General features: G+C 38.3%; 2 protein-coding genes across 2 annotated transcripts; both read left to right on the top strand.

The window, feature by feature from the left end:
* Positions 1 to 91: 91 nt before the first annotated feature.
* Positions 92 to 9,635, top strand: LOC111455305 (brefeldin A-inhibited guanine nucleotide-exchange protein 1-like). The gene is made up of 11 exons (XM_023096913.1): positions 92 to 1,377; positions 1,917 to 2,234; positions 2,347 to 2,674; positions 3,513 to 3,935; positions 4,572 to 4,864; positions 5,194 to 5,467; positions 5,842 to 6,341; positions 6,733 to 7,054; positions 7,456 to 7,810; positions 7,993 to 8,654; positions 8,732 to 9,635. Exons 1-11 carry the CDS (start codon positions 323 to 325, stop codon positions 9,335 to 9,337), a joined length of 5,136 nt encoding a protein of 1,711 aa, XP_022952681.1. The 5' UTR covers positions 92 to 322; the 3' UTR covers positions 9,338 to 9,635.
* Positions 9,636 to 12,787: 3,152 nt separating this feature from the next.
* On the top strand, positions 12,788 to 15,738 carry LOC111455316 (3-hydroxy-3-methylglutaryl-coenzyme A reductase 1-like). Its single transcript, XM_023096931.1, has 3 exons — positions 12,788 to 14,104; positions 14,200 to 14,546; positions 15,357 to 15,738. Exons 1-3 carry the CDS (start codon positions 12,949 to 12,951, stop codon positions 15,600 to 15,602), a joined length of 1,749 nt encoding a protein of 582 aa, XP_022952699.1. The 5' UTR covers positions 12,788 to 12,948; the 3' UTR covers positions 15,603 to 15,738.
* Positions 15,739 to 17,035: the final 1,297 nt, after the last annotated feature.

Raw genomic sequence — 17,035 nt, 5'->3', positions numbered from 1 at the left:
TTAAGGAGGCGCGTGTGATGCACGCGAGATCAAGCCAACGGTTTCGTTTAAATGAAAAATTTCTGATAACGGAATTATCGGCTCTCTCTCTCCCTCTCTTCTTTGTGTGTGATTTTGTGGGACAGGCTTCCACAGGGTCTGCTACTTGCCAACAAATCGAGGCCCCAAGCAAAAGATGGAAATGCAAAATCGACTAGCAATCAGTTGTTAGGAAGGGATTCAGCTTCCGTTGAATTGAAGCTATAACCGGTAATTCTGTTTGATCCAATCCATTTCGCACCATGATTCGCTGAATGGATGTGTGTTCTTTCATCGTGCACCAATGTCGATTTCGCAAACACTAGGTGGCACGTCCAGATGCGGCCGTGCGATCGGCCCTTCCCTTGACAAGATCGTTAAGAATGCGGCTTGGCGTAAGCATTCTCACCTTGTTTCCTCTTGCAAATCCGTTCTCGATAAGCTTGATTCTATTAAGGAGGCTGCTCTTGATCCCGCATCCCCGATTACTGGTCTTTCACCGGCTGATGCGGAGTTTGTGCTCCAACCCCTCCTTTTGGCTCTTGATGCCGCCTACGTCAAGGTTTCCGAGCCCACGCTTGAGTGCGTCTTCAAATTGTTCTCCCGCGGTATTTTCTGTGGGGAGATCGAGCGGCCGGATGGCGAGGCGAATTCCGGTGCCAAATCCATTATGTATAAGATCATTGAGTCTGTTTGCAAGTCGGGAGGTCTAGGTGATGAAGGAATTGAGCTCACTGTTCTCAGAGTGTTGCTCTCTGCGGTTCGATGCCCTTGTGTATTGATCCGCCGGGATTGTCTGGTTACTGTTGTTCGGAATTGTTATAATGTCTATCTGGGTGGTTTAAGTGTTACGAATCAGATCTGTGCGAAATCCGTTCTAGCTCAAATAATGGTCATTGTTTTCAGTAGGGCGGAGGAGAACTCCATGGATGCTCCTTTGAGGATAATTACTGTGAGTGAATTGTTGGAATTTACAGATAAGAACTTGAATGAAGGCAATTCTTTATACTTTTGCCAAAACTTTATTAACGAGATAATGGATGCTAGCGAAGGGATTGCGGACTTGAAGCTTTATTCATTTTCGGCACAGTTGCAGAATGGCCATGCTTCGCCGCTGAAAGGTGACAATAAAGGTGAATCTGATGTAGGAGAAGTGGAGGATGGAGCTGAATCAGGTGGTTGTAGTAAGATTAGGCTGGATGGATTCCATTTGTTTAAGAATTTGTGTAAATTGTCGATGAAATTCTCATCACCGGAGCACCCAGATGATCAGATCCTCTTAAGAGGGAAAATATTGTCTCTGGAACTGCTAAAGGTGGTCATGGGTAATGCAGGCCCGGTTTGGCGCTCTAACGAGAGGCAAGCATTTCATTCTCCATTGATCATTTTACTGATACTCTTGTACACATCTTTAGAACTGCCTTGAACTTCCCTGTTCCTACAAAATTTTGACCAAATTAATTTTCTACCTTTAAATTATGTAATGTTATCTTATTGAACTAGGTATCTTCATTGGCAGTCAGCATATTGTCTTATTTTGTTTTGACAAATCTAGAACATGTTCAAGCTTCTTATGGCATATGCCATCTCATTCCAAAATCAACCTTTTTTTTTTTTTTTTTTTTTTTTTTTTATAAGAGACTGGGATGCATTAATCACAAAAAGCACAGGGCATGGAGCCCCGCTCCCAAATGAAGCTATAACGACACAACCTCTCAATTATCGAGGATTTGAGCTAGGCTGTAGTTACAAAAAGAAAAAGAAAAAGAATCCTTGTGTCTAAGACACCACATTCAGGACGTAACTTCAAAATGAACTTCTTAGTTTGTCCAAGTACTTTGTAGTAAGCTATTGTTGATTGGATAAACTGTGACAGATTCTGTCACTATTGGTTTCAGGTTTCTCAATTCTATCAAGCAATTTCTCTGTTTATCATTATTAAAAAACAGTGCCCTGTCGGTGATGGCCATCTTCCAGCTTCAATGTTCTATTTTTACGAGCTTGTTGACAAAATTTAGATCAGGATTGAAAGCAGAAATTGGTATCTTTTTTTCCATGCTTGTCCTCCGAGTGCTTGAGAATGTACTTCAGCCTAGTTTCTTGCAGAAAATGACCGCGCTTAATTTGTTGGATAAGATATCTCAAGATTCACAGATTATGGTCGATATTTTTGTCAACTACGATTGCGATGTTGATTCCCCAAATATTTTCGAGAGGTACTGCTCTTGTATATATCTTTAGTTTCACCTATTTATTTTGTTTGACTCGATACAAATTGTTTGGCGTTGTTATTTTTATGTTAACCTTATACCCCATTGACACGTGCAGGATGGTGAATGGCCTTTTGAAAACTGCTCTTGGACCACCTTCTGGTTCAACCACAACATTGTCTCCAGCACAGGATGTCTCATTTAGGCTTGAATCTGTTAAGTGTTTAGTAAGCATCATTAAATCAATGGGAACTTGGATGGACCAACAATTGAAGCTAGATGATACATATTTTCTCAAGACTTCTGAGAACGATGCTTCTCCCGAGAATCCTTTAAGTGGGGAAGAAACAGCTGCTGTTGACCCTGAGCTTCAATCAGATGGAAATTCTGAGTTCTCAGATGCTGCGACACTTGAGCAACGAAGAGCTTACAAAATCGAACTCCAGGTTTGAGCATTACTTAATCTCTAGTTGTTACATATTATTTATGTGGGTGACTAGTGGTGGCCCCTGTTTTAGTAGTCTAAAGGCTCAAGTTAGGACAAAATGGATAAATCCTCTGATGGCATTTCATTGGAATGTTTTTTTTTTCTTTGGTGAGGTAGTGGAAGAAAAGATGATTAGAGGCTATAATTAGAGAACGGAGAATTACACCAATATAAAGCTATAAAGAGAGCCAAGTTAAGGTGAAAGCCAAAAGATCAGACTGAGTTGTTGAAGATACTGGAGATGAAAGTTGTTGTTGTTGATGGTTTTATTTGTTTACTAATTTGTTTCTTTCTTTTTGGGTGACTAACTATTTTATGAGTAAGGAGAAACTAACAAAAGAGGAAGGGAGATAAGACATCCTCTAGAGTGAGTTTACAGTTGGGAACTCTGGCCTGGGTTATAGATTGCATTTCTTCCATTATCTCCAAAGTAAGGGGGAGTTGTTCTTGAGGAAGAGAAAGGTAGATGATGCTCTTGCTTAGGTTCAGTTACTTTCTAATAGTAAGGGCTCTTATCGCGTGATTATTTTGGAGTTTTTGGAGGGAGGAAGGTCAATCTGTTTGCAATATCATTTTGGCCAATTAAAAAGCACTTTACTTCTTGGTATTTGCCTTTCCTTCTTGACTTGTCATCTGGTTAATCCTACTTGTTTTTTACATTTTATTCTTTACTAATTGTTGCTATTACTTGCATTGACAATTTCCTCAGATCTTGTCTGGTTATTTCAACACATTTCAACTTGGATGTAATTAGCCTGAAGCACATTCTTCTGACAATTTTCCTGATTTATGTTCAGAAAGGTATTTCGCTGTTCAATAGGAAACCTTCCAGGGGTATTGAGTTTCTAATTAGCACAAAAAAAGTTGGTGGTTCTCCTGAAGAGGTGGCTTCTTTTCTCAAGAATACCAACGGCCTGAATGAAACAGTCATTGGGGATTATTTGGGTGAAAGGGAGGAATTCCCTTTGAAAGTTATGCATGCTTACGTTGATTCCTTTAATTTTAATGCGATGAACTTTGGCGAAGCAATAAGGTTTTTCCTGCGAGGCTTCAGGTTGCCAGGAGAGGCACAAAAGATTGACCGCATCATGGAGAAGTTTGCTGAGCGGTACTGTAAATGTAACCCTGGTTCATTCACAAGTGCAGATACTGCTTATGTTCTTGCTTATTCTGTAATTATGCTGAACACGGATGCTCATAATAACATGGTGAAAGAAAAGGTTTGGTTCTAACTTATGCATTTGATTGCATTTTGGTTTAACAGGCTGCTTGTAACGCTAGATGATATTTAGGTTACTTCGATGACCCTGATCTATAACCTATTTGTCTTTTTTATTAATTCCTACTGTGGAGCTTTCATATAATCTCTTTGACTTGTCTAAGAGGTCAGAATGTTGGATGGTGAAGTTGTTATTGATTATGAACCAGTGTGGGTTATTTACACAGAAGGGATAAAAAGACTGGGGATCTGTCTCTTTCTCACGCGACCAGTACCGCCCTATCTATAGTTTCATTTCCACTTCAAAACCGTCCAGTTTTTCAATGTTTTATGTGGTAGATTTGAAGGGGGGACTTATGCATGTCCAGGGATGGATTTCATGGAAGTAATATTGTCAGACTTAATGCATGAATAAGGTTTATAAAATTTGATTTCTGGAGATATTTTTCCTTGTGTGGGGACTGGTGAATGCAACTATTTCTGAAAACATTTACATGTACTGCTACATTTTATTCTTAAGTCTTCTTTACACATTGATATAAGAAGTTTGAGTTGTATTTTTTTTTTTTAAATTTTACTGTACTTCAATTTTTTTCTGACTTCTATTGTGCAATGTGCCTTGGTGTTGGATATTCAGATGACAAAAGCTGATTTTATCCGAAATAATCGAGGAATTGATGATGGCAAGGATTTACCTGATGAGTATCTTGGTACTCTCTATGATCAGATTGTTAGGAATGAAATTAAGATGAATTCTGATTCTTCAGCTTCACAAAGTAAGCAGGCAACTAGCATCAACAAACTTTTGGGCTTCGATGGTATACTCAATTTAGTTTCTTGGAAGCAGACAGAAGAAAAAGCCGTTGGCGCCAATGGGCTTCTTATAAAGCACATACAGGAGCAGTTTAAGGCGAAATCTGGAAAATCTGAGTAAGCTATGAAATGAAATCTTAGTTAATATTCAATGTGCTAGTGAGAAACTGAGTTTCTTTACGTCAATTGTTTTCCATTGTAATTTGAAGGTGCAAAGCTCTTCTGGTTCATTATTGCTTCTATCTATACTAGAAAGAGTAGTATGTCTTCGTTCTTGCTCTTACTTTCTGTTAGTTTGTTGTGGATTTTTATCAGATTGCCTTGTATATGTTGTATTGAATAATCTATATTTGTCGATGGAGTATTTTATTTGGTTTGAGCACCTAAAAGATTAGGAGTTTACTCTTATTATAAAAAAATGGGACTTATTTTATCTACATTTGCAGATCTGTTTATCACGCTGTGACTGATATAACAATATTGAGGTTTATGGCGGAAGTCTGCTGGGGTCCTATGTTGGCGGCATTTAGTGTGACTCTTGACCAAAGCGATGATAATGTTGCTACTTCTCAGTGCTTATTAGGCTTTCGGCATGCTGTGCATGTCACAGCTGTCATGGGCTTGCAGACTCAACGGGATGCTTTCGTGACGTCCATGGCTAAGTTTACCTATCTTCATTGTGCTGCAGATATGAAACAAAAAAATGTTGAAGCTGTGAAGGTATGCGTATTCTCATCATTAAATCAGAAAACAATTTTTTCCTCTTAAAAGGTTGTCCCATGAAGGATGATTTTCTGTATTGCCCATATGAATTGAGAATAGGGCTAAAACACTGTGGCTTAAATAGTCTATAAAACTTATCAAATCATGTCCTATGTGCGAACACTATGTTAAGGAATAAGCCTTCTTAGAAGGGCTAGAAGGCAGGACAATAATTTATGGATCCATTTATTTTTGTCAAATCATATTAAACAATACGTGAACAGCTATCTGCATAGTCTGGTTTTTAAAATTTTGTTGCATGGTCAATTATTGTGAGTCAGTGAGGGTGTTTTATTTCTTTTCTTCTTCTCTGAATCAATGCATACGTGCAGGCTATAATATCAATTGCCATAGAGGATGGTGATTTTCTTCAAGAGGCATGGGAGCACATATTTACATGTCTCTCTAGAATTGAGAATTTACAATTATTGGGAGAGGGTGCACCACCAGATGTATCCTTTTTGACAACGTCAAATATTGAAGCTGAAGAGAAGGCACTGAAATCGATGGGTTTATCAACTCTGAAGAAAAAAGGTCTCCAAAATCCAGCTGTTATGGCCGTTGTTCGTGGAGGTTCATACGACAGCACCTCTCTTCGAGCGAATTCTCCCGGACCCGTAACTCCCGAACAGATTAACCACCTAATTTCAAACTTGAATTTGCTGGATCAAATAGGCAATTTTGAGTTGAACCACGTATTTGCTCATAGTCAAAGCTTGAACGGTGAAGCAATTGTAGCATTTGTAAAGGCCCTTTGCAAAGTTGCTATTGCAGAGTTGCAGGCTCCTACAGACCCACGTGTGTTCAGCCTCACAAAATTAGTTGAAGTGGCGTAAGATCTTTTTCTTTACCTTGTATTGCTTCATCTGCATGGTGTTTAATGGCCTAAAGTGATGAAATCTTTAGCTTTAAAGTATTGTTGATATAATTATCTTTATTATATCACAGGGTTCCATGACATTTATAATATCTTTCCAGTTTAGGTAATTCTTCAAATTTTCATAATGTGTCTTCTCTGCTGTCTTTAGGAGGTTGAAATAACTATTTATATAATGATATTTATTCTATAATAGGGTTCCATGACAAATAATTTATATCTATAAAATCTCTCAGTTTAAGCAAATGCTTCAAACTTTCATAACGTGTCGCCTCTTCAGGCTCTCTGTTGTGTCCATATTTAGAAATGGAATGAGAAAATCACCACACAACATTGTTTCTTGCAGGCATTACAACATGAACCGCATCAGATTGGTGTGGTCTCGCATGTGGAATGTTCTCTCTGATTTCTTTGTGTCAGTTGGCTTATCAGAAAATCTGTCGGTTGCAATATTTGTGATGGACTCACTGAGACAGCTCGCCATGAAATTTTTGGAGCGTGAGGAGCTTGCGAATTATAACTTCCAGAACGAATTTCTGAGACCTTTCGTAATCGTTATGCAGAAAAGCAACTCCACGGAAATTAGGGAATTAATAGTTCGATGCATTTCGCAGATGGTTCTCAGTCGGGTCAATAATGTGAAATCTGGATGGAAAAGTGTTTTCATGGTAAGTTCTGAACATCAGTAAGAAAATTTGGGTATCACAATATTTTGTATTGCATTCGGTAGATCTATTCCTGTTCTTAAATTTTAGTTCGCCTTCACTTGTTACCTTCAACTTCACTTTGAATCAACACTTTTGACTGTTAATTTTAGCAGAGAAGGGATTCAATGTATGAAATTGAACTGAAAATCCAAATTACAGTACTTCAAAATTTAAATTATTAGGTTCGGACTGATTTAATCTTTTGTGTTAAATCTTTAACATATTATATGATATTATTTTGCTTCTAGACAAGGAAAATTAAGTAGATTCCATGAACAAGATCTTGCGGGCTCTCCTCCAAATGATGATTATTTTTATGTTTTTTTACAATGGGTGTAATAGAGTCGTCTCTGTTGTCTCAGGTTTTCACTGCTGCTGCTGCTGATGAGCGGAAGAACATTGTCTTATTGGCATTTGAAACCATGGAAAAAATAGTTCGAGAATACTTCCCTTATATAACTGAAACTGAAACCACAACATTTACTGATTGTGTTCGATGTCTGATAACTTTTACAAATAGCAGATTTAACAGTGATGTAAGTCTCAATGCCATTGCATTCCTCCGGTTTTGTGCCGTAAAACTTGCGGAAGGGGGACTTGTTTGCTATGAGATGGTGGGAGAAAATGGTTCATCCAAATCTCTTGATGCACCCACACCTACACCCACACCCCCAGATAAGGATGATTATGCTTCCTATTGGGTTCCTCTGCTTGCAGGTACAACTTCTGTTAAAACTCGATTTTTGCTCGACGAGATGCATAATTCAACGAACTCACGTTTTTATGCATTTTTCGTGCACTTTTTGGCAAGGGGATAAGATTTTATGAATGCAATTTCCTGGAATGAACTTGTTAGACTTCCACATTTTCTATATAACATTTTCCCATTATCCTTCCAGGGCTATCAAAGTTAACATCCGATCCTAGATCACCAATCAGGAAAAGTTCCTTGGAAGTACTTTTTAATATCCTGAAGGATCATGGTCATCTTTTCTCACGTCAATTTTGGGTTGGTGTTTCCAATACCGTAGTTTTCCCCATATTCAATTCTTTGCATGAGAAGAAAGAAGTGGACATGAATGAACATGATGAACATTCAGAAGGAAGTACCTGGGATTCTAGTACCTGTCAAGTGGCAGCTGATTGTTTAGTAGATCTGTTCATTAGTTTTTTCAGTGTAATAAGGTCTCAACTGCCCGGCGTGGTGAGGATTCTGACCGGACTCATTAGTAATCCGATCAAGGGTCCTGCCAGCACAGGCGTCGCTGCGTTGATGCGTTTGGTAGGTGACTTGGCTAATAGGCTTACTGAAAAGGAATGGAGAGAGATTTTTCTTGCTATGAAGGAAGTGGCCACATTACCTGTGCCTGGATTTATCAAGGTCCTGAGAACCATGGATGACGTTAATGTTCCCGGGATCTCTCGATCTTCTAATGATGTCGATGTTGCTTCAGATCCAGGTCTTTCAACCGATGGTCTTGATGACGATGATCTGCAAACGGCCACCTACATTGTTTCGAGAATGAAGAGTCATATCTCAATGCAACTCCTCTTCTTACAGGTTCGCTTCCTTCTCATGTTTCAGAAAAGTTCTATTATTTGTAGTATATATAACACTTTTCCCCTTTGTTTGATCAGGTCGTTACTGATCTCTACAAGAGCCATACCCAACCATTCTCATCAGACAACATTTCCATCATTCTAGACATCTTTTCTTCCATTTCCGCACACGCCCAGAAACTGAATTCCGACACGATCCTTCAAAAGAAGCTACAGAAAGTATGCTCCATCCTGGACATATCCGACCCACCCGTGGTTCACTTCGAAAACGAAACTTATCAGAGCCACCTCAACTTTCTCGAGAGTATGCTCGCGAAAAACCGGTTACTAACCGATTCAACTCTTATTGAATCCAAACTCATCACGTTATGTGAAGAAATTTTACATATTTACTTAAAGTGCACCGAGATGTCAGGTCAGCCGAAAGAAACCAACCCGGCCGTGCCACATTGGATTCTTCCTTTGGGTCCAGAAAGGAAGGAGGAACTGGCAGCTCGAACGTCTCTAGTCGCCTCAGCATTACGAGTTCTAAGCGGGTTCGAAAGGGATCTATTTAAAAGGTATGCTCCACAGCTTTTTCCATTGTTTGTAGAGCTTATAAGGAGTGAACATAGCTCTGGGGAAGTTCAGGTTGTTTTGAGCAGCATATTTCAATCATGTATAGGCCCAATAATCATGCAATAATAAGATTATATATATACTTTCTTTAGCATTCCTTTGTAAATCAATATATATATATATCTAACTAGGTGGCTTTAAGGTTTGAGCCAGCCACATTGTTTTTTTTGTAGAATATGCCAAGTCCCAAAAATTTTGCCTAGTGGAGAGAAGATGTATGTGCTAGCATTGATAATATAAATTTGAGAGCAAATTCTTTTTTTTTTTTCTTTTTATTTATTTATTTATTCAATCCTTTTTTGGGATTTAATCCCATATGGTTGCCATTTGTAGACTTTCCTCGAATAAAAACAAAACGCCATTGTTGAGGACGATTTGAATCATTTTAAATTATTGTTCTTGAGTATTTGAATTTTTGATCTTTTAGTCGAGAGTAATATGAACATTGTTTTTATCATGATTTGTGTGAATATGTTTGCTCAGGAAGCAACTTTACGAGTCAAGCTTTCATATTTCCTTACTATTCTCGAAAATTGTATTTTTAGCTTATTCAAGTTCATTGAATATAATCTTCTATTTATATTTATGGATAAAAATATAGATAATTCAATTAGTTTATTTGTTTTTATAGACAGAATACAATAATTCAATTGTTATAATTTTTTTTTTACCGTGATTAATATTGATATTTTATTAATATATCTGTAGATTTAAAATGTTCGTATCGATATGGACATTGATATTATAATTTTGTTATATATACACCAAAACGTAAAAACACACAATTTGAGTGCTAACAGAAACAATACGATGACCACTGAAGCTTCAACCGATTCGGATCGATGGCGAGCGAGAAGAAGAATTGAGTTTTGTAGTAAATTCACTTATAAAGTGAAAGGGAAAGTCCACTTCAGTTGGTTACTTGGTGTGAGTAGTTTTGGAGTTTGTAGGAAATGGATACATTTAATTTTTCAATATCAAACCTCCTTGATTTGACCTAAAACTAAAACTTCTCGGTCGAGCGGACGCTGATATCCATTCTCGACTAAACACTCAGATATTCAAACCTAATCCGTTAGAAAAGATATTTGACGATGACATGTGTGGAGCGGAACTTAGATCTCTTCTTTATCCCTGTCGTCCAATTCTCATTCGTTAGTTCGAAAGATTTGTTCTTTCTGCCAACGTGAACAAAAGTTAACTTGTTAATTACATGTCCTCGACCAAAAAACTAGAGAAGCAAATATCTTTAATAGAAACATTCGTGGATTGAGTTACAACACGCCGATAACACAACCCGAAGAGGGTTGGGTTGGATTGTGAAATAATGTCGAGTTATTTGGGTTACTACCAACCCGAAATTTAAATTTTTCCAAAAACGTCCCTCAACCCAATCGAGCCTACATATGTTTTGAAGTCTAGATCCACCGCAAGCATATATTGTTCTATTTGGGCTTTCCCTTTCAGGCTTCTCCTCAAGCTTTAAAACGCGTCTGTTAGGGGAAGGTTTCCACACCCTTATAAATGGTGGTTTGTTCTCCTCCCCAACCAATGTGGGACATCACAATCCACCCCCCTTCGGGGCCCAGCGTCCTCACTGACACTCTTTCCTTCCTCCAATCGATGTGGAACCGCCCCCAAATCCACCCCTCTTTGGGGTCCAACGTCCTTACTAGCACACCGCCTCGTGTCTGCCCCCTTCGGGGAACAGCGAGAAGGCTGGCACATCGTCTAATGTCTAGCGCTGATACCATTTGTAACGGCCTAGATCCACTGCAAGTAGATATTGTCCTCTTAAACCCGAAAGGAAAAGCCCAAAAAGAACCATATCAGCTAACGGTGGGCCTGAATCGTTACAAAATTAGTAAATTCTCACCTAAAAACCAACATATTTATTTATCAAATTATTTTTATTAATTCATTAAAGCTAAATTAGTACCTCTAAAATCATTATACAATTATTTAATTATTATAAAACTATTTTTATTTATAAATAAAATATTTGACACCATATTCTTGGCATGATTCACATGGTTAATAAATTATTGATATATATTCGAAAGGTTGCATAATTAAAATATTTATAATATTACAACCAATATTGGTGGATTTTTTTAATTATTTTAATGTTAAATTTTTTTAATATTATTTTTTTATTTGCTCATAAAATGGTGGCTAAAATTTAATTTAATTTTTTTTAAGTATTATAATTCAGAGTTTTATTGATATTTTTATTTAATTAAAAAAATTTATGATCGTATTATTAATATGGTCCTCTTAATTTATATTTAATTTAACACTTGGCTTGGGTTATCTATAAATATATTTATTCTAATATATAATTAATATTTATTTATTATATGTACTAAATAAACCTATAAATACAAGCATTCAACCATAAATTAAAAACAATTAATGAATTATTATTATTATTTTTAAAAACTTAGTTGTTGTCCATTTCATGTTAGAACCATTTTTTCTATTTTTATATTTGCTATGTCTTTATATTTTATGTACTTAATTTATTCTCGAGTGGCAAAATGCGTTCACGTCATATTTACGACAAGACCAATATTTAAATATGGTAATAATTACATAAAGTTGGAATTAAAATTGAAGATAATGAGAGAGAGCATAGCTTGACGTAAGGGTGTTCGAAAAATTCGATGACCTGGAAAACTCGATCGACCAAATCCAACCTAATTTGTATGATTTAGGTCCAGTGTCTTTGCTGGCACACCGTCTCGTGTCCACTGAAGGGGAAATCCTCCACCCCCTTCAGGGCCTAGTACCTTGACACATGTAGGACCCCTCAATTCAACCCTTCGGAGCCCAGTGTCCTTGCTGGCACACCGCCTTGTTCCATCGAAGGGGAAATCCACCCCATTCAGAACCCAGTGCCCTAGCACATTGCCTCGTGTCCACCGAAGGGGAAATCCACCCCTTTCAGTGCCCTTGCTGGCACACCGCCTTGTGTCCACCTCCCCTCGCTAGCATATCGCCCGATGTCTGGCTATGATAGCATTTGTAATGGTCCAAGCCCATCGCTAACAGAAATTGTTATCTCTGGGCTTTCCCTTTTTGGACTTCCTCTCAAATTTTTTAAAATATGTCGGCTAGACAGAGGTTTCCACACCCTTAAAGAATGTTTCGTTATCTTTTCCAACCGATGTGAGATCTCACGGTATCACTAACTTCGGTTACAAATATTAAATATTTTTAATCATTTAAAAATTAAGTTTGAGTTATAACCCTATTTTCGTGTCGACCCAACAAAAAAAAAATGTCTAATTCATAGAGCGAGCCGAATTTTTTAACTCGAGCATAAAAGTTCTAACCGAACTAAGTTTTATGGATTGAATTGGGTCCGGTAGTCCAGATTAGTGAGACTAAAACTAAATAATTTTTGCTTTGAATAAGGTAGTAGGACCCATCTTAAATAGAAATTTCACGACAAAAAAGAATCCTATAAATACCGCATTAACAATCGAACCTCCGTTCAGGTTCGAACCGGCAACTGGTTTTTTCTTTTTCGTGATCCAGTATCGCCGCCAGTCGCCGCTGCATCTATATCTATTTCGCCTCCTTTTTCTCTCTCTCGAGTGGCCCATTTCCTTCTACGGCCACCATCGTCCGATCCGGCGCCGGCGTTGTGGGCCTTCAACTTCAGTATCATTATGGACGCCCGCCGCCGATCGACGAAGTCGACGACTACCAAGGTGAAGGCAGCGACCAACGCCGTCAACGGAGATTCCACGACGTCTTCTGATGCTCAGGCCCTCCCTCTATACTTCACCAATGCCGTCTTCTTCACGCTGTTCTTCTCCGTCGTGTATTATCTACTCGGCCAGTGGCGGATGAAGATCCGGAACTCTGTTCCTCTGCATTTTGTTACTCCGTTGGAGATCGTTGCTCTTGTCGCCTTAGTAGCCTCGCTCGTGTACCTTATTGGATTCTTCGGCATCGATTTTGTTCAGTCTCTGTTTCTCCGTCCGACGGCGGAAGGGTGGACGTCGGAGGACGACGATGAGCGTTCCATTGTTAAAGATGATTCGCGGAAAGTGCCGTGTGGTGCAGCGCTTGATTGTGCTGATTCTCCTCAAGTTCCACCTACAGTTCTGTCTGTACCAAAATCGGTTGATCTGCTGCCAGTTCCGATCAAATTGAACGAAGAAGATGAGGAAATCGTGAAATCCGTGGTGGTTGGGACTACTCCGTCGTACTCTCTCGAATCGAAGCTCGGAGACTGTGCTAGAGCGGCGGCAATCCGCCGTGAGGCGCTTCAGAGGATTACCAGTAAGTCTCTCTCCGGTTTGCCTCTGGACGGCTTCGATTACGCTTCGATTTTAGGGCAGTGCTGTGAGATGCCAGTTGGATACGTCCAGATTCCGGTAGGTATTGCAGGTCCGCTTTTGCTCGATGAAAAAGAATTTTCAGTGCCGATGGCTACAACAGAGGGATGTTTGGTTGCGAGTACAAATCGAGGATGCAAGGCGATTCACCTATCTGGAGGAGCCAACAGCGTCTTGTTGAGAGATGGAATGACCAGAGCTCCGGTGGTGAGATTCGCCACCGCCAAGAGAGCCGCACAACTCAAGATTTTTCTCGAAGAACCTGAAAATTTCGAGACTCTGGCTTTGGTTTTCAACAAATCGAGCCGATTCGCGAGACTGCAAACCATCAAATGCGCCATTGCCGGTAAAAACCTCTATATGAGATTCTCGTGCAGCACCGGCGACGCCATGGGAATGAACATGGTCTCTAAAGGTGTGCAGAACGTTCTGGATTTCTTGCAGGAGAATTTCCCTGACATGGATGTCATCGGCATCTCAGGTAAGTTAAAATAGTGCAAACTACAACAAAATCACAACAATGAATTCGAATTTATTCCAAAAACCGTTCAAAAATCATTTGATTGCTGCGATTAGGAAATTTCTGCTCTGACAAGAAGGCCGCTGCCGTGAACTGGATTGAAGGAAGGGGAAAATCGGTGGTTTGCGAAGCGATAATTAAAGGCGATGTAGTGAGGAAGGTGTTGAAAACCAACGTGGAGGCTTTGGTGGAACTTAACATGCTTAAGAACCTTGCTGGGTCCGCCATTGCTGGAGCACTGGGTGGATTTAATGCTCACGCCAGTAACATTGTGACTGCCATTTACATGGCCACTGGCCAAGATCCTGCACAGAACGTGGAGAGTTCTCACTGCATTACAATGATGGAAGCTGTGAATGATGGCAGGGATCTTCACGTGTCCGTTACCATGCCTTCCATTGAGGTAATTTTCCTTTTACCTTCTCGTTATTCAATTCATTTGGAATAATTCCTTTTCTAAGAACAAAATAGTTCATTCATATGATTGGATTAAATTCAAATTTTTGATCTCTAATAATCCATTTCTAAGTTTAGATCTTATTTTTGTTAGCATCTGAATCTGAAGTTGGTAACGTGAGATCCCACGTTAGTGGAACGAGAACGAAACATTGTTTATAAAAATGTGGAAACATCTCCTTGTCAAACGGGGTGAATTGTGAGATCCCACATCGGTTGAGGAGTAAACGAAACATTCTTTATAAGGGTGTAGAAATTTCTCTACCAAACCGTCTTGAAGGGGTAGATTGTGAGATCTCACATCGATTGTGGAGGAGAAATTGTCCCGAGGGGTAGATTGAGAGATCTCACATCAATTGTGGAGAAGAACGAAACATTTTTATAAGGGTGTGAAAATTTCTTTTTAGAAAACGTCTTTATAAGGGTGTGGAGGTGTGGAAACTTCATTCGAAAACCTATTTATAACACATCGGGAAGAGAACTAAGGATGTGGAAACCTTAAAATGAAGTTCGAAATGTATTCTTTTTTTCTTCTTCAGTGTATTGGGTTTGTTAGATGAACACGACTCTCCACAATTGTATGATATTGTCCACTTTGAGCATAAGCTTTCATGGCTTTGTTTTGGGCTTCCCAAGAGGCCTCGTGGTAATGGAGAGTGTATTATTTGATTATAAACCCATGACCATTGCCTCTCTCGATTAGCCGACTTGAGACTTTCATCAGGGTCAGTGTCCTTAAATGGGTTTGGTTATGTAGGTCGGTACAATTGGTGGGGGCACACAACTGGCCTCCCAATCGGCTTGTCTGAATCTGCTTGGAGTTAAGGGCGCCAACAGAGAAGCGCCAGGCTCAAACGCAAGGCTATTGGCCACCATTGTAGCTGGCTCTGTTCTTGCTGGAGAGCTCTCTCTCATGTCTGCCCTTGCAGCTGGACAGCTCGTCAAAAGCCACTTGAAATACAACAGATCAAGCAGAGACATCCCCAGTGTTTCATCCTCCTAGTCTCTTCACACTCCACAACCACCACCGCCAAACCCGCCGGTGCTACGCCGTCCACGGCGGAGGTATGAATAATGTATAAAAACTAAAAAATAAAAAAAATAATAAAAACAATGGTTTCTTGAATTTTCTGTTTCAATTTCTGTGTAACTTCTGTTCGTTACTTTAAATAATGATTTTAGAATAAGCTATTATGATATTAATATCAAATTATTTTCATTTTAAAATTAGGATATTTGAAAATATTACATAAATTAAAAATATGATTTTCTAAGTATTATTTTGTGACGAAATTTTGTCCTTTTCTATCTAATATTATTTTTCTCTAACAAACTTAATTTTTTTTATCACAATTTTAGTATTTTAGAAGCGGGAAACAATTATTCCGACTCATTTTGATGGGAAAAATCTTACATGGTTGATGACGTGGCAAAGGTACGTAACGTAAATTTGACACGTGGCACTAGGTTAATTAAAAAAAAGAAAATCAAACAGGAAATCAAATGGGGTCAAGTTATAAATGTATTTATTTTTATTTTATTCTGGCCTTTGAGTACTCAACACGTGTGGCTGAATTAATTATTTAAAAAAGAAAGTATTATAAAATGGTCTACTACCTCCTCATGACACGTGTCCCACTATTTTCTCTCCTCGTTTCCCAATTTACCGACAAAACATTTTCAGTATTATAAAATTATTTTTTTTTCATGCACGTGGCATGTTTTTGTTCATCAAAGTTCAATAGGATGAGTTTATAATCGAGAAATACTCTTTCCATTATTAGTGAGGCCTTTTACGGAAGCCCAAACCAAAATCATGAGAGCTCATACTCAAAGTGGAATAATATCATACTATTGTGGAGAATCGTGTTCATTTAACCTTTTCATTATTATTTTATTCTTTTTTTATTTCATGCCACGACTCACAGCACGTGGCACAATGGCTAGTTTTTGTTTTTCCCTCCCCTATTTCATTCTCGTATTTATGACAAACAAGTCAATACAATTGGGTATTGATTTAATGTCAATTTTAATGGCATCTTTTTTAATTTATTGACTCAACCATCAAAAGCATGCAGCCCAATTTCGAACTTGTATAAATGATTAGGGTAGGGTTAGGCAGGGTAGAATAGGGTGCGGTTAAAATTAAATAAATATAACCAATATTTGTAGGGGTTGAGGTCGGAGAAATAAATTGAGTAAAGTTTAAACGTGCTATTGAATAGAACTTTTTTTTTTCTTTTATGGGCGGTATTAATTAAAACTTTAGACTAATAACTATATCAAATATTAATTTAGGAGTGATTTATAATTATTTTTACTTAAATTTATTTAAAATAAGTTTAAAATTATCTTTTTAATCATTATGTTTTTTTTTAAGAATAGGATTACAATTTAAATTTATGAAAATGGGTGATTTTGAATTGATTTTAAATG

Source organism: Cucurbita moschata, unplaced genomic scaffold (assembly GCF_002738365.1).
Source record: "Cucurbita moschata cultivar Rifu unplaced genomic scaffold, Cmos_1.0 Cmo_Scf00017, whole genome shotgun sequence".
Lineage (NCBI taxonomy): Eukaryota > Viridiplantae > Streptophyta > Magnoliopsida > Cucurbitales > Cucurbitaceae > Cucurbita > Cucurbita moschata.
Note: the sequence above shows the minus strand (reverse complement) of the source record. Positions and strands in the feature narration are given on the sequence as shown.